The sequence below is a fragment of the Scyliorhinus torazame genome, chromosome 8, assembly GCF_047496885.1.
Source record: "Scyliorhinus torazame isolate Kashiwa2021f chromosome 8, sScyTor2.1, whole genome shotgun sequence".
Taxonomy (NCBI): domain Eukaryota; kingdom Metazoa; phylum Chordata; class Chondrichthyes; order Carcharhiniformes; family Scyliorhinidae; genus Scyliorhinus; species Scyliorhinus torazame.
In genome coordinates, this window is record NC_092714.1 from 112,075,846 (window position 1) to 112,098,057 (window position 22,212).

The window sequence follows — 22,212 nt, forward strand, 5'->3', positions numbered from 1 at the left end:
CCATATGAACCTGCCACCTTCCGACGCCATCTTGGTTTCTGCTTGCCTTCCTTGCCGTTGTTCCAAAGGATCCGCTGCAATCCGGCCACTTTCCTCTCCTTTTTCCATCCGTGTCCAGGGGGAACACCCTTCTGGTTTACCGCACGGTGTTTTTAGCCGTTAAAATTGCCGTTGGGGCTCCTATCAAGAGTCCAAAAGTCCGTTCCACCGGGAGCTGCCGAAACGTGCGACTCAGCTGGTCATCGCCGCACCCGGAAGTCTTCAAAAGACATCTTGACAAACACATGGATAGGATGGGTATAAAGGGATACGGTACAAGGAAGTGCCGAGGGTTTTGGCCAAGGGTGGTATCATGATCGGTACAGGCATGGAGGGTCAAAGGGCCAGTTCCTGTGCTGCATTGTTCTTTGTTCTTTTCCCTGCTATACTTTGTCACATCATTTACCACCTGCTGTCATGATATCCACATCAGCATATCATGGTGCAATCACACACACACTGATGGACAGGCAGTTGGACCAACCAGCACACACATAACATTGCAGCCAATCACCAGTGAGAGCACATGCACTATAAAACAGGGAACACCACAGTTCCCGCTCATTCTTTCAGGAGATAGCTCAGAGCACAGAGCTCACAGCGTGCCACTCAGACATAGACCATGTGCTGAGTACCTCACTAAGATAGTGATAGGGCTGGGTCCACAGGTTAGCTGGTGAAGCACGTACCCAGGCACGTAGACAATAAAACAGAGTTGTACCATCTACAGCCGTGTTGGATCATTTGTGCATCAGAACACCCAATACGACACATACCACATAAAATGATAGAAGAAAAAGACAGGAGCATGAAGAAGTTATGGAGTGAAACAGTATGGGAAGAGATGAGGAAAAGAGTAGGGATGGAGAAAGAGGAAGACAGACAAGTGAGATGCAAACTGTGGTAGTCTGGCTTCTTTAAGGGGTGTGTTTTTGTGGGCCACGTGACCCACCTGTAGCGCAACAATTACTCAAGTCCTGAAGTGATGAAGTCAATCGAGTCTTTATTAAGCAAGACTTGTTCCCCAGCAGCTCAGTTACAGAATGCGGCTGCTGGGAGAACTCAAGCTCTTATACTCCGCCTTCTGGGCGGAGCCAGCAGGCGGCAGATCCAACCAGGACCCGGGACCTGTCAGCCAATAGCCTCTCGGCTTCACAGGTACCGTACTACCCCTAATACATACCACCATATTCACCCCTTGTTAAAAAAGAACCCGGCGGGGTGGTGGTTCGCATGGTGGTAGGGGTTTACAAGGCTGGTCCTGGAACTAATTTCGTACAGTGGCTATGCATTTAGCCCAACAGTTAACTATGTACAGGTTGTTAGAATTATTTACAAGTTTTTTTTTTGTGTCACGCGGATTCCACGAGTCGAGCGGGTGCCCTGGTCGTCCTTGTCGATCACCTCAGCCCCGGTGGTGGTGCAGGTGCTGGCTCTGGCACTGTCGTCTCTGGGAGCGTTGCGTTGTTCGTCCCTGTTTCTTTACTCCTGGGCGGGGACGGGAGGAGGACCGATCCACCCGGGAAGGGAGCGGTCGTGGGGTGCGCCGGTGGCAGGGAGGGGGTGATTGGTTTTGGGGGTGTGTGTGTGTTGCCGGCGGGCGCCAGGTCCCGCAGGGAGACCGTGTCCTGTCGGCCGTCGGGGTACGCCACGTAGGCGTACTGAGGGTTTGTGTGGAGAAGGTGAACCCTTTCGACCAATGGGTCCGATTTGTGCGCCCGCACATGTTTTCGGAGCAAGATGGGTCCTGGGGCTGCCAGCCAGGTCGGCAGGGACGTTCCGGAGAAGGACTTCCTAGGGAAGACAAGGAGGCGCTCGTGAGGCGTTTGGTTAGTGGTGGTACACAGCAACGACCGGATGGAGTGGAGGGCATCCGGGAGGACTTCCTGCCACCGGGAAACTGGGAGATTTCTGGACCGTAGGGCCAGTAGGACAGTCTTCCAGACCGTACCATTCTCCCTCTCTACCTGACCGTTCCCCCGGGGGTTGTAGCTGGTCGTCCTGCTCGAGGCAATGCCCTTGCTGAGCAGGAACTGACGCAGCTCGTCGCTCATGAAGGAGGACGCCCTGTCGCTATGGATGTACACGGGGAAACCGAACAGTGTAAAGATGGTGCCGAGGGCTTTAATGACTGCGGCCGCTGTCATGTCGGGGCAGGGGGTGGCGAAGGGGAAATGGGAGTACTCGTCCACCACGTTCAGGAAGTATGCGTTGCGGTCGGTGGAGGGGAGGGGGCCTTTGAAATCCAAACTGAGGCGTTCAAAGGGACGGGAAGCCTTTATCAGGTGCGCTCTATCTGGCCTGAAAAAGTGAGGTTTGCACTCTGCGCAGATTTGGCAGTTCTTGGTGGCTGTACGGACCTCCTCAACAGAGTAGGGGAGGTTGCGAGACTTCACAAAATGGTAGAATCGAGTGACCCCCGGGTGGCAGAGGTCCTCGTGGAGGGCTTGGAGGCGGTCTACTTGTGCGTTGGCACATGTGCCGCGGGATAGGGCATCGGACGGCTCGTTCAGCTTTCCGGGACGATACAAGATCTCCTAGTTATAGGTGGAGAGCTCAATCCTCCACCTCAAGATCTTGTCATTCTTGATTTTGCCCCGCTGTGCATTATCGAACATAAAGGCTACCGACCGTTGGTCAGTGAGGAGAGTGAATCTCCTGCCGGCCAGGTAATGCCTCCAATGTCGCACAGCTTCCACTATGGCTTGGGCTTCCTTTTCCACTGAGGAGTGGCGGATTTCTGAGGCGTGGAGGGTCCGGGAGAAAAAGGCCACGGGTCTGCCCGCTTGGTTGAGGGTGGCCGCCAGAGCTACATCGGATGCGTCGCTCTCGACCTGGAAGGGGAGGGACTCATCGATTGCGTGCATCGTGGCCTTTGCGATATCCGCTTTGATGCGGCTGAAGGCCTGGCGGGCCTCTGTCGACAGGGGGAAGGTAGTGGACTGGATTAACGGGCGGGCCTTGTCTGCGTACTGGGGAACCCACTGGGCGTAATACGAAAAGAAGCCCAGGCAGTGTTTCAGGGCTTTGGAGCAGTGGGGGAGGGGAAATTCCATAAGGGGGCGCATGCATTCGGGGTCGGGGCCTATCACTCCATTGCGCACTACGTATCCCAGGATGGCCCGACGGTTGGTGCTAAAAACGCACTTTTCCTCGTTATAGGTGAGGTTCAGTGCGTTAGCGGTCTGGAGAAATTTGCGGAGGTTGGCGTCGTGGTCCTGCTGGTCATGGCCGCAGATGGTTACATTGTCGAGGTATGGGAACGTGGCCCGCAACCCGGTCAGCCATCCGGCCCATCTCCCGTTGGAAGACCGAGACTCCATTCGTGACGCCAAATGGGACCCTTAAAAAGTGGTAGAGCCGCCCGTCTGCCTCGAAGGCCGTGTACTTGCGGTCACTCGGGCGGATGGGGAGCTGGTGGTACGCGGACTTGAGGTCCACGGTGGAAAAGACCTTGTACTGTGCAATCCGATTGACCATGTTGGATATGCGACGGAGAGGGTACGCATCGAGCTGCGTGTACCTATTGATGGTCTGACTATAGTCTACAACCATACTCTGCTTCTCCCCGGTCTTCACAACTACCACCTGGGCTCTCCAGGGACTATTGCTGGCTTGGATTATGCCTTCCTTCAGCAGCCGCTGGACTTCAGACCGGATAAACGTCCGATCCTGGGCGCTGTATCGTCTGCTCCTATTTGCGACGGGTTTGCAATCCGGGGTGAGGTTCGCAAACAAGGAAGGCGGTTCAACCTGGAGGGTCGCGAGGCTGCAGATAGTGAGTGGGGGTATTGGCCCGCCAAATTGGAACGTTAGGCTCTGGAGGTTACACTGGAAATCTAACCCCAAGAGAGTGGGAGCGCAGAGTTGGGGAAGGACATAAAGCCTATAATTCTCAAACTCCCTCCCTTGCACCGTTAGGTTCGCGATGCAGAATCATAGAATTTACAGTGCAGAAGGAGGCCATTCGGCCCATCAAGTCTGCACCGGCTCTTGGAAAGAGCACCCCACCCAAGGTCCACACCTCCACCCTATCCCCATAACCCAGTAACCCCACCCAACACTAAGGGCAATTTTGGACACTATGGGCAATTTAGCATGGCCAATCCACCTAACCCGCACATCTTTGGACTGTGGGAGGAAACCGGAGCACCCGGAGGAAACCCACGCACACACGGGGAGGATGTGCAGACTCCGCACAGACAGTGACCCAAGCCGGAATCGAACCTGGGACCCTGGAGCTGTGAAGCATTTGTGCTATCCACAATGCTACCGTGCTGCCCCTCTCTATGGGATACCGCTGCCAGGAAAATCTTTTGGGTGCTCGGACGAATAGAAAGAAAACAGTGTCTTCCCGTGTCCGGGTGGATAAAACTTTCCGTGCTCCCAGAGTTGATTAAGCATGGCGTCTCGTACCCGTTGACCAGCACCATTGGTGTTGCCGGTTGGAGCGTCCGGGGCCGCAATTGGTCCAGTCTTGGTTGCTGCACCGTGGCACTTTCTTCCGACCCCGTGGAGCCGTCTATGCTAGGGTCCTTGGCTATCAGCCAAGATGGTGGCGTCCATGGATCGCACGCGGTCGGGGGTGGACAAAATGGCCGCCCTCATGGATCGTGGCACATGGCTGGGGGGGGGGGTCACAAGATGGCAGCGCCCATACTCCCCGCGTGGTGTCTGGGACCCCAAATGGGTCCGGCCCGTGGGCCGCACATGGATCGCTGGGGGGGTTGAGTCTGCTGCCCCCGTTCTCCCCCGGAGATTGCGGCGACCCCCGGGACTGGCACACCGCTGCGTAATGCTCCTTTTTGAAGCAGCTTTTACAAATAGCTGAGCGGGCCGGGCAGCGCTGCCGGGGGTGTTTCGCCTGCCCACAAAAATAGCAGCAGGGCCCACCGGGATGGTCTGGTGCTCTAGCCGCGGAGGCTTGTGGGGGGGTGGGGGGTGCCGAGGAGTCGGTCGCAACGGGGGTCCACGGAGCCCAAGGGGCTGCCGAGCGGTCGGGGCCGTAGGCGCGGGTATTTTGTGAGGCCACGTTGAGGGAGGCCACAAGGGCCCGTGCCTCTGTGAGTCCTATCGAGTCTCTCTCTAACTGTCTTTGGCGAATTTGAGAAGAAGTCATACCTGCCACAAAAGCATCCCTGATTAGGAGCTCCATGTGCTCGTTTGCGCTCACCGATGGGCAGTTGCAGTTCCTTCCCAAAATCAACAGCGCGCTGTAGAACTCGTCGAGCGATTCTCCGGGGATTTGCCGTCTCGTCGCGAGTTGGTGGCGTGCGTAGACCTGGTTTATGGGCCGAATGTAGACTCCTTTCAGCATGGCGAGCGCCGTCGGGAAATCTGCCGCGTCTTCGATGAGCGTGTCGATCTCCGGGCTCACCCTGGAATGCAGGACCTGCATTTTCTGATCTTCCGTGGTCCGGCCGGGAGCCGTTCGAAGGTAACCTTCGAAGCATGCTAGCCAGTGTTTAAACACTGCCGCCGAGTTTGCTGCATGGGGGCTGATTCGCAGACACCCCGGGGCGATCCGGAGCTCCATAGTCTTTTAAGCTTGCTTACTAAATTGTAGCGCAACAATTACTCACTCAAGTCGAGAAGTGGTGAAGTCAACTGAGGCTTTATTAAGCAAGACTTGTTCCCCATCAGCTCAGTTACAGAATGCGGCTGCTGGGAGAACTCGAGCTCTTATACTCCGCCTTCTGGGTGGCGCCAGCAGGCGGCAGATCCAACCAGGACCCGGGACCTGTCAGCCAATAGCTTCTCGGCTTCACAGGTACCGTACTACCCCTAATACATACCACCACACCACCCAGACCCGATGGGGGCAGAGGATGTGAACCTGCAGCTATGGAGTGCCAGGACCCAGGTAATGAAGGAACTTAAGAGTAAGCCGAGGAGTTGAGGAAATACAAAGTTCTTCCTTTGTTAATAAATCATCATTTTGACTATTGCCTTTGACGTTTTCAAATAAATTAGCAGTCACTTTTCAGATGAAAAGACAATGCGTGTAGTCATTATAAACTTCAGAATACTGGCACATGGACAAGATAAATACAAAATCGAAGCTGGGGTGGGGGACCTCCTAGAAAATCCAAGGTTACATTTGCACCACTGTGCAGAAGGATTAGTAGCGGGCCAAGCACAATGTCACTGATCTGGCCTCCCGGAGACACTTCAACACCAGTTGTGCCAAAGTAGAGAATTTGCTGGAGACACACCCGTCCATCTCCCCAAGTAGAAGTGAGTGTGTTGAGGTTACCTACCTCCTCAGTCTCCACCTTTCTCCTTTCCTGTTGCGCCTTCTTTGCTTTCCGCTCTCATTCACTCCCCGTCTATCTCTCACCCCCTCTTTGCTTCTCCAGCTATTTGTCTTTCTCTCTCCCGCTCACTTTCCCTCTGCTGTTGCCTGGTAACGGAGACGCTGTGCTGGCTTTCCGGCCTCCGGGTGGGAGGGAGAGTCGCTTCGATCCGGCTGCAGTTACCGGCACCAAGACTCGGGAGCAACTTTGTTTGGAACCGAGTGGTCGGTCTTTTTCCTTTCCCGAGACGCGTGGCGACGCTGTCGGTTCTGTAATTTGGCCGGAATTCCTGTTTTTGGGGGGGGGGGGGGGGGGAGGCACACCGGCCCGGTGAGGGGGGAACCGGGCGGCCTGGAGTCGGAGCGTCAAAATTCAGCAGCTGGGCCCAGCATCAAAGAAAGTGCCAGCCTGAGAAACCCGAACCAATCCATCGCCATTTGGTCGGACCTTCTGTCTCCAGGTGTCTGGCCTGAAATGTAAACATCTTCAAGAAAAACAGCATCAAGGTATTTGTCTGTCTGTGTTAATAGCACGTAACATAGTCACTTGGTGAAATGTTTCAGGGTCAATGGTGGCCCAAACCTCTACCACCTTCACAGCTTATTTTTACTATTCCCCCTTTCGGGCGATATGGGATCCGTACCATTGGTGCTGAACATGAAAACAAGGCATGAAAAGTTACACCCCTTTCATAGGCACTACACTGCATAGGTGCAGTCTATATCCTTTTATAGTATCGTTGAATAGTTACATTACAGGATGCCATTTGGGCTATTGTGTCCATGCCAGCTCTCTGGAAGATAAAACCACCTGGCCCCACTCCCTGCCTTATCCTGCAAAGAGTTTGCTTCAGCTAGTTATAGATTATTTCAGATTGACCCAAAGTGCTATTCTACAGCCTGTTATAATGTGAAATAGTTGCAAAGGACCAGAAAACAATTTAAGCTTACACCACAGGAGAGGTAGGTTAGCCATGATGTTTGTGTTTGCTCTTTGATAGTGGAATCAGAACTATTGTTACTAACCCACTCCATTCCCACAGCTCTCTCTCTTTCCCTGCTTCAAATACTCCTTTTTAAAAAACTGCAATGAGTTCTACTTCAATCAATCCTGGTGACAAATCATCATATGCTACCACAATTCTCTGCAAAGGAATTTGTCATAATTCCTCTCCCAATTAGTAACCTTCTCATCATTTACACCCCAAGTAGAGGAAATGGTCTTTCTCTTAATCTTTCTCTTAACCTTTACAAACCTCATCTTTGTATTCTCTGCTGTGGTGGAAATAGTTGCAGTAACTCAAATCTCCTCTCAGATCTACAGTTTTCCACTCTAACATTATCCTGATAAAACTGCATTATAGGCTTTCTTTGGCTGTGATATCTCTTTATAATGGAGCACCCAAGACCGCACATGGAACTGTTATGTTATGCTGTTTGATTAACATAAGTTGCTACTGACCATAGACGACGTTGAAAGACACTCCAGTCCTTGAAGAAAGTTAAAAAGATTTATTTAGTAACAACAACTAGATAAATGAGTTCGACACTCTGCTGATCTAACTCTAGAAACTCAGTGATAATGACTAACTCTACAACTGGGATCTAGGCCACATATGGTGACCCAGCCTGAGAGCTAAACTATTCTGGTGCTAATCCGATAGTCACTGCCAGGAGTGAGAGGGAGGGTCTAGTGTGTGTCTGGTTTTACAATGAGTTGTGTAGTGCCCTCTAATGGTCGTGCCACAGCCGGGTGTTCTGATTAACCCCTTAGTTTCATGTCAGTCTACATATCATTACATCTCCCCCTTTGTCTTTTTACATTACAGGTGTGGTACTAGGGAAATTATGTGACAAAGCTAAATATAATGATATGATATGTACAATTTTGTTATATACAGAGCAAACAGGGAAGAGAAAATGTTCACGGGTTCAGTCTTTGAGGCTTCTGCCTCGTCCTTGATGACCTGAGAGGTGGCGGCAGAGACGTTGGTGGCTTGATCGTTGTGTGTCTCACGACCAGTGGAAACGTCGGTCAGGATGTCTTGAGGGATTGCCTCAGCAAACAGCAGTGAAGGGGCGATCAGTGGCGGCCATATTTTCTGAAGTGCCTTTCGATTTCTGCGGACGATGCTACCATCAGCCGTTTGTATCGCATCGGATCTGGGTGCAGCTTGTCGAATAACAACAGCTGGAGCATACCAGCCACCATCAGGTATTCTGATTCTGATGGTGTCTGCTGGAGATAGCGCGTCCAGATCAGTTGCCTGTTTGTCACAGTGATGCTTCTGACCATCACAAAGCCATCGCATCTTGTGTATCACCGGTAGGAGATCGGGATTAGGCAGTTGTTGGCCGGAAGCCTTGTTCGCAGGTCCCCGTTCATCAGCAGTTGAGCCGATGACATGCCAGATGCTAAGGGAGCAGCACGATACGAGAGTAGTGCTAAATGAAGGTCGGATGCCGAATCCAAGGCTTTGTTGATGAGCTGTTTGACTATGTGCACCCCCTTTTCAACCTTGCCGTTGGACTGCGGGTAGTGCAGACTAGAGGCGACATGCTTGAAATTGTAGCAATTTGCAAACGCGGGCCATTCTCGACTGTGGAAGCATGGTCCATTGTCAGTCATAACCGTGTTTGGAATGCCATGACGAGAGAAGATCTCTTTGCATGCTTTGATCATGGTTTGTGAGGTGAGGTCAGACAGCTTCAGTACTTCAGGGAAGTTCGAGTAGTAGTCTATGAGCAGTGCGTAGTCACGACCATTGGAGTGGAAGAGGTCAATACCTACCTTGGACCACGGAAAGGTTTCCACGTTGTGTGGTTGCAGAGTCTCCTTACACTGCGCTCGTTGGAACTTCTGGCAAGTCTCACAGCTCAAGATTATGTCCGTGATGTCCTAATTGATGCCAGGCCAGTAGACGGCTTGTCGAGCCCTTCGTCTGCATTTTTCTATGCCCAGGTGGCCCTCGTGGATCTGACAACGTACCATGGGCCTGAGACGCAGCGGAATCACTGTCAGGTCGTCATTGATGTTGTAGAATTGTGGGCATTGCCCCTTTGGCCACCCATGGTTTAGGTTGTGAATTACTCGTTGCAGCAAGGGATCTGCGCCCGTCTCTGCTCTGATGAGAATTATCTTTTCGTCCGTTGCAGGAAAGTTGTCTGTGTACATTTGTACCGAGGCTTCAATTTGTCGGATCATCACTAGTGGTTCACTTGGTGCAGTGACTGAGCGAGACAACACGTCGGCAATGATGAGATCCTTGCCAGGCGTGTATATAAGATTAAAGTCATACCTTCTAAGTTTAAGTAGAATTTGATGCTCGATCAATAACTCCAGAAGCGAGATTGGAGACAATTGAAGGCTTTATTAGACTAGATGTTTCCCCCCAGCAGCGTGGGTACAGAAGGCAGCTGCTGGGGAGACACGGGTTCTTATACTCCGCCTTACTGGGCGGAACCAGCAGTCAGGCTTAACCAATGAAAACAGTACCTCCTACACCAATGGTCTTACAGCATTACAGGGTACCGTAATACCTCTAATACCGACTACCACATTCACCCCCTGTTAAAAAAAGAGTCCGGCAGGGGTGGTGGCCTCGCATTACACAGTGGTAGAGGTTAAGGTTATGGAGGTACCCGGTATACATCAGTACAGTGGTTTTGCCTCGTTACATCGCAACTATTTATAAAATTTATTTACAGTTCAGAATGGAGCAATTAGTCGATCGGGGGCCCTGGTCGTCCTCTGCGATCGTCGTAGCTTCGGTGGTGATGCAGGCACCGGCTCGGGCATCTGTGGGTCCGGAAGCGTGGCTTCGGCTTCTTGGGCAGCTTCATCACCCAGAGACGGGACCAGTGGGAGGACCGATCTACCTGGGAAGGGGGCGGCTGTGGGGTGCGCCGGTGGGAGGGAGGGTGGGATTGGTGGTGGGGGTGTGTGGGGATCCAGTGGGCGCCAGGTCCCGTATGGAGACCGTATCCTGTCGGCCGTCGGGGTACGCCATGTAGGCGTACTGAGGGTTACCGTGGAGGAGATGGACCCTCTCGACCAATGGGTCTGACTTGTGCGCCCGCACGTGTTTGCGGAGCAGGGTGGGTCCAGGAGCTGCCAGCCAGGTTGGGAGCGAGGTCCCGGAGGAGGACTTCCTAGGGATGACAAGGAGACGTTTATGAGGTGTTTGGTTGGTCGTGGTACACAGCAATGACCGGATGGAGTGGAGGGCATCTGGGAGGACCTCCTGCCAGCGTGAGACTGAGATATTCCTGGACCGTAGGGCCAGTAGGATGGTCTTCCAGACCTTTCTGTTTTCCCTCGCTACCTGTCCATTTCCCCGGGGGTTGTAACTGGTTGTCCTGCTTGAGGCAATGTGCTTGCGGAGCAGGAATTGATGCAGTTCGTCGCTCATAAAGGAGGGCCCCCTATCGCTGTGTATGTAGGTGGGGAAACCAAACAGCGTGAAGATACTGTGGAGGGCTTTTATGATGATGGCTGCGGTCATGTCGGGGCAGGGAATGGTGAATGGGAACCGGGAATACTCGTCAATCACGTTCAGGAAGTACGTGTTGCGGTTGGTGGAGGGGAGGGGCCCTTTGAAGTCCATACTGAGGCGTTCAAAGGGACGGGAAGATTTTATCAGGTGCGCTTTCTCTGGCCTGTAGAAGTGCGGCTTGCACTCCGCGCAGATTTGGCAGTTCCTGGTGGCTGTCCTGACCTCGATGGAGTAGGGCAGGTTGCGGGTTTTAATGTAATGGAAGAATTGAGTGACCGACGGATGGCAGAGGTCCTCGTGGAGGGCTCGGAGGCGGTCCACTTGTGCGCATGTGCCACGGGATAGGGCATCAGGAGGCTCGTTTAGCTTCCCGGGACGATATAAGATCTCATAGTTGTAGGTGGAGAGTTCGATCCTCCACCGTAAGATCTTGTTGTTCTTTATCTTGCCCCGCTGTGCATTATCGAACATGAAGGCGACCGACCATTGGTCAGTGAGGAGAGTGAATCTCCTGCCGGCCAGGTAATGTCTCCAATGCCGCACAGCTTCTACTATGGCCTGGGCCTCCTTTTCAACTGAGGAATGGCAGATTTCTGAAGCGTGGAGGGTGCGTGAGAAGAAGGCCACGGGTCTGCCCGCTTGGTTGAGAGTGGCTGCCAGAGCGACGCCGGAGCTCGACTTGTAAGAGGAGGGGCTCGTCGATGGCGCGCATCGTGGCCTTTGCGATGTCCACTTTGATGCGGCTGAAGGCCTGACGGGCCTCTGTCGACAGGGGAAAAACCGTGGATTGGATTAGCGGGTGGGCCTTGTCCGCATAGTTGGGGACCCACTGGGCATAATAAGAGAAAAATCCCAGGCAGCGTTTCAGGGCCTTGGGCGCATGCGTTCAGGGTCTGGGCCTATAACTCCATCATGCACTACGTAGCCGAGGGTGACTAGACGGTCGGTGCTGAACACGCATTTATCCTTGTTATATGTGAGATTAAGGATTTTTGCTGTATGGAGGAATTTTCGGAGGTTGGTGTTGTGGTCCTGCTGGTCGTGGCCGCAGATGGTGACATTATCGAGGTACGGAAACGTGGCCCGCAAACCGTACCGGTCAACCATTCGGTCCATCTCTCGTTGGAAGACCGAGACTCCATTAGTAACACTGAAGGGAACCCTTAGGAAGTGGTAGGGCCGCTCATCTGCTTCAAAAGCAGTGTATTTGCGGTCGCTAGGGCGGATGGGGGGCTGGTGGTAGGCAAACTTTAGATGCACCGTGGAAAAGATCTTGTATGCAGCGATCCTGTGGACCAGATCGGATATGCGGGGGAGAGGGTACGCGTCAAGCTGCGTATATCCGTTGATGGTCTGGCTATAATCGACCATCCTATGCTTCTCCCCCGTCTTTACAACCACTACTTGAGCTCTCCAGCGACTGTTGCTAGCCTCAATGACACCTTCCCTCAGTAATCGCTGGACCTCCGACCAACTAAAGGTCTGTGGCCACTGTACCGTATGCTCCTGGTGGCGACGGGTTTACAATCCGGGGTGAGGTTCGCAAACAGGGAAGGCGGATCGATCTTGAGGGTCGCGAGGCTTCAGACAGTGAGGGGGGTATAGGGCCGCCGAATTTAAAGGTTAAGCTTTGGAGGTTGCATTGAAAATTTAACCCTAGGAGTGTGGCAGCGCAGAGGTGGGGAAGGACGTAGAGCCGGTAATTTTTAAACTCCCTTCCCTGGACCGTGAAGTTCGCTATGCAGAACCCCTTGATCTCCACTGAATGAGACTCGGAGGCCAGGGAGATTTTTTGGTTAACTGGGTGAACAGGGAGAGAACAGCGCCTTACCATGTTGGGGTGTATGAAGCTCTCCGTGCTCCCAGAGTCGATCAGACAGGATGTTTCATGCCCATTGATGAGCACGGTCGTCGTTGCAGTCGAGAGTGTTCGGGTACGAGGCTGGTCCAGGGTCACCGAGGCTAGTCGTGGCAGAAGTTGGATGTTCTCGGACGGTGTGTGGTCATCCGAGTCGGGGTCCTGAGAGTCCAACCAAGATGGCGACGCCCACTGGTCACACATGGCTGGGGGTGCACAAGATGGCAGCACCTATCCATCACACGTGGTGTCCTAGAGACAAGATGGCGGCGCCTGGAGGCCACATGTGGCCCTGAAGGAGGAAGATGGCGGCGCCCGCTGGCCGCACGTGACCCGTGGAGAGGGGTGTGGTGCCGGTCCCAATTCGCCTCCGGAGACCGCAGCGACCGCCCGGGCCTGACATACCGCCACGAAGTGGCCCTTTTTGCCGCATCCTTTGCAGAGGGATGAGTGGGTCGGACAGCGCTGTCCGAGGTGCAAGGCTTGCCCGCAAAAATAGCAACTGGGTCCCCCGGGGTTGCCTGGCAGTCTCACAACACAAGCGTGTGGGGGGATGGGGGATGCATCGGAGTCGGTCACGGGGGGGGGGGTACCATAATACCTCTAATACCGACTACCACAGAATTCTCTATAGCCGAGGAGACATGTCATTAAGGTTCTTCTGTATGATGTGTACCAGAGGTCTGTGGTCTGTTTCAACGGTGAATGTTGGTAGGCCGTAGACATAATCCTGAAATTTCAAAATGCCTGTGAGAAGGCTCGACACTCCTTTTCAATTTGAGCGGACCGAGTCTCTGTCGGTGTCATTGCACGTGATGCATATGCTATTGGGACCCATGACGAGCTGTTATCTTTCTGCAGCAAAACTGCTCCAATGCCATCCTGACTGGCAGCAGTCAAAATCTTGGTTTCATGATCAGGGTCATAGAACACTAAAACGGGTGCAGTGGTAAGCTTTGCCTTCAACTCCAACCACTCGTTCTGATGTTCTGTCTTCCATTCAAAAGAGATGGACTTCTTAATCAGTTGTCGTAGAGACGTGTGTGTGGGCAAATTTGGGATACATTTGCCTAAAAAATTCACCATTCCAAGGAAGCGAAGTACTGCTTTCTTGTCCTCGGGGACCTTGATCGCTTCAATGGTCTTTATCTTGTCCGTGTCGGGGCATACACTGTGTTCCGATATCTGGTCGCCCAGGAACTTGAGCGTGGACATTCCAAAGCTGCATTTGGATCTGTTTAACTTGAGTCCATGCTCATGTATGCATCTGAATACCCTCTTCAGCCGTGACACATGTTCCTCTGGAGTCGAGGACCGGATGATAACATCATCCACGTAGACACGAACTCTGTCTATCCCTTCCATCATCTGTTCCATGCTGCGGTGGAAGATTTCAGATGCCGAGATGATCCCAAATGGCATTCGATTGTAGCAGAATCTGCCGAAAGGCATGTTGAAGGTGCAGAGTTTCTGCTGAATTCTTCTAGTTGGATTTGCCAGAATCCTTGGGATGCATCTAGCTGGGTAAAGAAACGCGCATGTGCCATTTCACTTGTGATCTCTTCTCTTTTTGGGATCGGGTAGTGTTCCCTCATGATGTTTTGTTGAGATTCTTGGGGTTGATGCAGATTCTTAAGTCCCCTGAGGGCTTTTTGACGCACACCATCAAACTGACCCAGCCAGGTGGTTCAGTGACTTTGGAGATGATGCCCTTCTTCTGAAGACTCACAAGTTCTGATTTTAACCGTTCCCTCAGGGGAGCGGGCAATCTCCTGGGTGGGTGAACCACTGGTTTGCATCAGCACACAGCAGAATCTGATATTGATATGGAATGCCCATGCCGCTGAAGACATCCGGATATTGTTCCAGTATTCCGTCAATGCTGGTCTAGAGAGCGTAATGAGAAGACGTCATGGTGTGGACTCTTCGAATGAGGTTCAGTTGCTTGCAGGCCTGTGCACCTAACAGCGATGACTTGTCAGGCTGAACAATCTCAAACCCCAGGCTCGCCTCCCTGTCTTTGTTGGATACAGCTAAATGGCATGACCCCAGTGAGGAGACCGTGTTGCCATTGTAGTCCTGGAGTTGGCAGGCAGCTGGAAGGATTTTGGAAGCGTTCTTGATCTTCGTAAAGTTGAGCTTCGAGATCAGCTTAGCGGAGACACCTGTGTCCAGTTTGAACTTAATGGGGCAGTTGTTTACAGTTAACACTGTGTTCCATTCAGCTTCAGCGTCAATGGCATGGATTAACTTCACTTTCGAAGTGTTCTGTGCGGAGGTTTCAAACTTGGTGATGATTCCCACTTGGAATGGTTTATCCAGGTATTCCTCATCTGGATCCGTTGCACTACCTTGATCAGACTCATCCGTTTGAAATTGCACACATCTGATGCGACTCTACTCTAAGAGCGGTCTTTGATTTCTGAATTGAGATGCAGATCTGCACTGGATAGCATAATTATTACTTTTCCCACAGTTAAGACAATGTTTACCGGTTGCAGGGCATTTTTTTCTAAAGTTCCACAATTTGTCATCGCGTCACCGTCATGACATTCCGTGCGTCTTCGCGCATGCGTGATGCAGTTTTCGGCCGTTTCATACCTTGGCTCGTGGTGCGCCTGCGCGGAGCGGTTCGCGGGCATTTCATACTTCTTCTTGTACTGCGCATGTGCAGGGCCCGAATTCGTGCACGCAAGATGGCTGCCGTCAGAAACATGGGGGCGCTGCAATCGGGAGATGGCCTGGACACACTCGGCCGCGAGGGAGGCTTTTTCACCATGTTCAGCACTCTTATGCTGTAGGTAGCGATTTTTTTGAGTGTTCATGCACTGTGCACATTTCAATGGCGATTTCTAAAGTCGTGTGTTTGAGCTTTAGTAGTTGCTCTCTGAGAGGATCAGAGTGGATTCCAAAAACTATCTGGTCTCTGATCATCGAGTCAGCCAGTGCACCAAAGTTACAAGATTAGGCTAGCAGTCTGAGGTTAATGAAAAAACTGTTGAAGGATTTATTTGTTCCTTCCATCCTTTTCTTAAAAACGTAGCGCTCAAAGATTTCATTTTCCTGGACCTCGCAATGGCTATCAAATTTTTTAATGATGGTTTCATACTTAGTTTTGTCCTGCCCATCTGTATAGTTAAACAAGTTGTAGATCTCTAACGCGTGATCACCAGCAGTAGTCAATAAGAGAGCTATTTTCCAAGCATTGGTCATGTTTGTTAAATTAGACGCCTCTACATACAGTTGGAATTTTTGTTTAAACAAGCACCAGTTATCACTAAGGTAACCGTTGGTCCTGAGGTGATGAGGAGCTTGTCCATTGTGCCTGGATTCGACAGGGTCGTTCCGAATGCTTCTGTTGTGAATAGCTGTCTTGATTGTTTCCCTAAACGTACTGAATTTACCTAGGTAGATGCAGCAGCCAATCCCGGTACCATGTTATGTTATGCTGTTTGATTAACATAAGTTGCTACTGACCATAGATGACGTTGAAAGACACTCCAGTCTTGAAGTAAGTTGAAAGGATTTATTCAGTAACAACAATTGGATAAGTGTGTTCGACACTCTGCTAATCCTACTCTAATAACTCAGTGATAATGACTAACTCTAAAACTGGGATCTAGGCCACATGTGGTGACCCAGCCTGAGATCTAAACTATTCTGGTGCTAATTCTACAGTCCCTGCCAGGAGTGAGAGGGAGAGTCTAGTGTGTGTCTGGTTTTACAATGAGTTGTGTAGTGCCCTCTAATGGTCGTGCCACAGCCAGGTGTTCTGATTAACCCCTTAGTTTCATGTCGGTCTGCATATCATTACAAGAACTGAATGTGGTCTAACCAACGTAAGAATGTCTATACATCGTACTATACAAAAAGCACATTTAAATTAACACATCTTTAATATGCTGTGATAGAAACTGTAATCTTTTAAACATGTGATCTTCCTCTTGTGAAACTAATGGTATGTGAAAATGATCAAGTGCCTAGTCATTATACCATATTGATACAGTATTGATGCATCAAATACTTTCTAAAAGCATTACTTAATAATGATACAGACGGTAAATATGTGATAGTTATCTTCGCTCCTTTTTGTGTCTTCAGAATTACTTTGAAATACTAATTATGGATCCCATTAAGCTGGAGAGTTCACTTCCATGTCTGCAAAATGATTGCTTGTTACAGAATAATAAAGAAATAGCATCACACACACAAACATCTGAATCAAAGATGTAAGTAATTCACAAATATTTTTCATTACCAATATAAATTGACTCAGATGTTTTGATTTGCGTTATTTTACGTTTAACATAAATAACATCAATGGGTTATGAGAAGAGAGTATAGAAATATTTGGGTTAATGCAAAAATACTTGTCTCTCACACCAAGGAATGCCTCTTTCGGTTGCTTTGATAGTTATGACCCATCACTTTCCCTGTTTCTCTTTTTACATTATCAGAGTTCCAATCTGCTGTCTGCCTGTGCATTTATTTAATTACCTCTCTGAATTTTTCTTTATTTGTCGTTTTAGATTATTATAACAATTATAAAAAATGTATTTGCATAATCTTATATGCATAATAAGGAACCAAATATGATTTGCTTAAATTCGTTCAATTTATGTGCTGCCAGTTCACCTTCCACTTAAAAAACAAAAAGGTGCGATAATTTATAAAATCCATAAACAAAAATTTTAAAATGTCAGAAACACAGACCAGACAGCATTTGTATAGAGAACAAATGAGTTCATAGGAACAGGAATGTGCCATTTCCTTTAGCATGCCATTCAGTGCCATTACCATACAGATGGCTGATGTGACTGAACTACATATTCTGCCCAAGATCCCTTAATCTATCAATGTCAGATTTTAAATTTACAATTGATCTAACATCAACTGCTATTTGCATAAGTGAGTTCCAAACTTCTACCACTCTTTGTAGAAGTGTTTTGTAATTTCCCTACTGAAAAGTCTGGCTCTAATTTTTAGGCTAGTCCTAGATTCTACAACGAGCAAAATACGTATCTGTATCGACCCTGCCGGTTTTCGCAGGCCTTCTAAATTCCAGGGAATGTAATTCTGGTTTTATGTAATCTCTCCTTGTAATTCAAACCTTGGGGTCCAAGTATCATTCTGATAAATCTATGCTGCACTTTCTATACAAAGCCAATATATCCTTCCTGGGTTTGCGCAGAATGGACACGATCCTTCACTACAACTAGTAGATGTTGCAAATGAATATCATCTTAAAAGGAACAGAACAAGGGGAAGGTAGTAAACACACGCGCAAGAGAGAAGTAGAATAGTTTAGAATGCATTAATGAAAACCCACAGATGGTTAAATGGCAGAAATGATATTCGCATGAGGCCTAATGGAAGCAATTAATACTTAAGAATACTATGAGTCATAAAGAATCTGTGAATTGCAAAGGAAAAGAGAGATGAGGCTGGTTTGAACGGGAAAATGAAGCAGGCTTTAGTAGTCCAGGGGCTTGGGGGGGAAAAAGGACAAGTTGACACCAAACAAGGAGACCAACCCAGGTAGATCCCCAACGCAAGCATTAAACTGTACCTCCACCCACAGGCAAACCTATCCCACATCACTAGCATAGCCTGCCAAAGAGACAGTGGGAGCCACAGTTAAATTCAGAAGTTGGTAAAGACATTATTAAGGTCAGAGTCTGCAAAATGCTTAATAGAACAATGAGGTCCTGTTTCTTAGAAAGAGTTGTATTTTTATAATGCTTTTCATGACCACCAGATGTCTCAAAGCCCTTTACATCCAATGAAGCAATTTTGAAATACTGTTATAATGTAGGAAGCAGAACACAGCAAACTCCCACAAACAACAATGTGATCATGACGGTTAGTCTGTTTTTATAATGTTTTTTTAAAAATATATATTTATTAAAGTTTTTTAACACAATTTTTCTCCCTTACAAACAATAACCCCCCCCCCCCGTAACAAAAAAAAACGAGAAATCGCGCAGAGCAAGATATATACATGGCAAAATGATATATTTACACAGCTTTGTACACTGGCCCTCACCCGTACGTGCCAGTTTCCCCAACCCTTCATGTTATCTCTTGCTCATCCACCCTCCCAGGCTCCCGCCACTCCTCTCCAGAACCCCTCCAGTGCCGGGCATGACCAAAACATATAGACATGGTTCGCCAGGCTCCCTGAGCACCTTCCACATCTGTCCTCCACCCCAAAGAACCTACTCAACCTCGCCCCCGTCAAGTGCGCTCTGTGGACCACCTTAAATTGTATCAGGCTGAGCCTGGCACACGAGGAGGAGGAATTAACCCTACCTAGGGCATCAGCCCACAGACCTTCCTCGATCTCCTCCCCCAGCTCCTCCTCCCATTTACCCTTCAACTCTTCTACCAGCGCTTCCCCCTCTTCTTTCAACTCCTGGTGTATTTCCGACACCTTGCCCTCCCCGACCCATGCACCTGAGATCACCCTATCTTGAACTTCTTGTGCCGGGAGCAACGGGAATTCCCTCACTTGTCGCCTCACAAAAGTCCTCACCTGCATATATATAAAGGCATTTCCCGGGGGTAACTCGAACTTCTCCTCCAGTGCCCCTAGGCTCGCAAACGTCCCGTTCTTCCAATCCCCGCCCGATGCCAGCTCTGGAACCCCCCGTCCATCTTCCCCGGGACAAACCGGTGGTTACCCCTGATCGGGGACCACACCGATGCTCCCATTGCACCCTGGTGCCGTCTCCACTGGCCCCAGATCCTTAATGTTGCCGCCACCACCGGGCTTGTGGTATACTTTGTCGGCGAGAGCGGCAGCGGTGCCGTCACCAACGCCCCCAGGCTCGTTCCTTTACAGGACGCCATCTCCATCCACTTCCATGCCGCCCCCTCTCCCTCCATAACCCACTTGCGGATCATCGCCACATTTGCTGCCCAGTAGTAGCTCCCCAGGTTTGGCAGCGGCAACCCTCCTCGGTCCCTACTGCGTTCCAGGAACCCTCTCCTTACTCTCGGGGTCTTATTCGCCCACACAAACCCCATAATACTCCTGCCTACTCTCTTAAAAAAGGCCTTAGTGATCACGATGGGAAGGCACTGAAACACAAACAGAAACCTCGGAAGGACCACCATTTTGACCGACTGCACTCTACCCGCCAGCGAGAGCGGTAACATGTCCCATCTTTTGAAATCCTCCTCCATTTCTGTTTTTATAATGTTGACTGAAGGAATAAATATTAGCCAGGGCACCAGGAATAACTCCCTTGTTCTTCTTTGAAATTGTGTTTCAGGATCTTTTACAACCACCTGAGTAGGTAGTTGAATTAATGGGGCAAGTAATGGCTCAGAGTCACACTTGCAAACGATGTTGTTAAACAAAGCAGTCACTTAAACTACATTTGATCCCCCCATTACAAAGGAGACTGCACCATGAGCAGTAAATATGTTAAACTGTGTTTGAGGAAGTGCAAATAAATTGCTGTTTAATCAGGAAGGAGTGCTTGGGACCATGAACAGTGGTGTGGAAGGAGTGAGATAACTAGATATTTCATCTTCTGAGTTTGAATGGGAGGTACCTGGGAAAGAGGACTGGTGATAGGAATGATGTTACAGTGAGTGAGACAACGCAGCATAGAGGAATCATTTTCCTTTGCAAGATGAAGAGCAGAGAGCAAGATATGTTTGGTGTTGAGATATGTTTAAGTGGCTAAAGGTGGTCCACAGAGCACAAAAGCTGGTGGGTTGGAAGATGAAGATGAGGGACCGTATAATGGTGGTATAGAGGCAGAGAAGGCAGTGGCGTAGTGATACTGTCACTAGACGAGTAATCCAAAGTCCTAGGGTAATGCTCTAGGAACTTGGGTACAAATCCCAGCATGGCAGATGGTGACATTTGTATTCAATAAAAAATCTGAAATGACAAATCTAATGGTGACCACAAAACCATTGTCAATTTTCGGAAAAAAACATCTGGTTCACTCATGTCCTTTAGGGAAGGAAATCTGTTGTCCTTACCTGGTCTGGCCTACGTGTGACTCCAGATCCACAGCAATGTGGTTGACTTTCAATTGCATTCAGGTCTGGGCAATAAATGCTAGCCCAGCAACGATGCCCACATCCCATGAACAAATTTAAAAAAGAGTGAGGAAAAGAAGGACTAAAGACAAGCATGGGAATTGCAACAAGCCCAGTATCAGGTCCTGTTACCATGGTGGAGGGGAATCTTCAGTCAAATGCTTTGGAAGCTCTGGTATGGTAAGCGATGTTATCAGAGGAAATACAGCTGATGGAGAAACATTGAAAATGGGTTGATGTCTTTACAGAAAATGAGGTAGGAAGTAGGAAGTCTGGGAGTCAAAGCTTTATACCTATTTTGGTTTTAGCTATTAGATGGTATTATAGATTTGTATTTATTCATGTCGGAGCATGATATTTAATGTTTAAGCTGCTGTGCTCTTCGGTTCAGGGAAATGACTCTTGCCTTTGTCCACAAAGCTTTGTGTATTTCTAGCTCACACTGTAACAAGTAAATCAATTGGCCCACCAAAATGTCAGGAATAAATTAGTATTTGCAATACTAACCACGATCTATACAGTTTTAATAAACATAATCTCAGAAATAGATTAGACTATATTTTCTCTGGCTATCATTCTCCGTTTACCTTTTTTTCTTTATCTTGGCTCCCACCATTTGTCTTGGAGATAGGAGCAAAGGAATAGATAATTCCTGAGATTGTCCATTTTAGAACAGTACAGTAGCAAAGGAGGAGACATAATTAGAGAAAGGAAGAATCAATAATGAATTATTGCTTGGATACGTGTAGCTCCAATAACACACAAGAAGCTCAATACCATCCAGGATAAAGCAAAGCCTGATTACCATCCCATACATCACTGTAAGTATTCACTTCCTCCAAGACAGGCACAGAGTGGCAGCAGTGTGTACCATCTACAAGATGCAGTGCAGCAACTCGCCAAGGCTCCTTTGACAGCACCTTTCAAACATGCAACCTCTACCACCTAGAATAACAAGGGCAGCAAGAACATGGCAACACAACTACCTGCAAATTCCCCCTTAAGTCACAAAGCATCCTGAGGGAAATAAATTACTGTTCTTCCATTGCTGCTGGGTCAAAATCTTGGAAGCCTCCCACTACCCCAGCAGCACTGTGGATGTACCTATACCGCATGGATTGCAGCAGTTCAAGGATGTTGCTCACTACCATTTCTCCAGGATAATTAGGAATGGACAATAAATGCTGGCCTTCAACAATGCTCATCCCATGAACAAATTTTTAAAAAGTTTGCGCCTTTAATTATATCAGATTAAAGTATTCCTTACTTTGTCTGTACTACTGAATCTCTCAAGTAGGTGTCCGTTTTGATAAATAATTTCTAACATGTACCAGCTGATCTTTACTTTCTGTCTTTCAGAATTGATCCAGATTTTGCAGCTAGAGTTATTCAGACATCATGGTGTTCTTACAGAAATAAACAGCTATTTCGCCTACTCAAGCACACAATCTGTGCAGCCGTAA

At 49.3% G+C, this 22,212-nt stretch overlaps 1 protein-coding gene across 2 annotated transcripts in view; it reads left to right on the plus strand.

Moving 5' to 3' along the window:
• The first annotated feature begins 6,661 nt into the window (after positions 1–6,661).
• c8hxorf58 (chromosome 8 CXorf58 homolog) overlaps positions 6,662–22,212 on the plus strand; it is a 59,467-nt gene continuing 43,916 nt past the window's right edge. The window contains exons 1-4 of one of the 2 annotated variants that reach the window (XM_072514038.1): positions 6,662–6,841; positions 8,236–8,549; positions 16,790–16,917; positions 22,109–22,208. In XM_072514038.1, coding sequence (XP_072370139.1) covers positions 16,811–16,917; positions 22,109–22,208 — 207 coding nt within the window. In that variant the 5' untranslated portion in view covers positions 6,662–6,841; positions 8,236–8,549; positions 16,790–16,810. The remainder of the gene's footprint in view (positions 6,842–8,235; positions 8,550–16,789; positions 16,918–22,108; positions 22,209–22,212) is intronic. The other variant, XM_072514037.1, reaches the window with a different exon arrangement.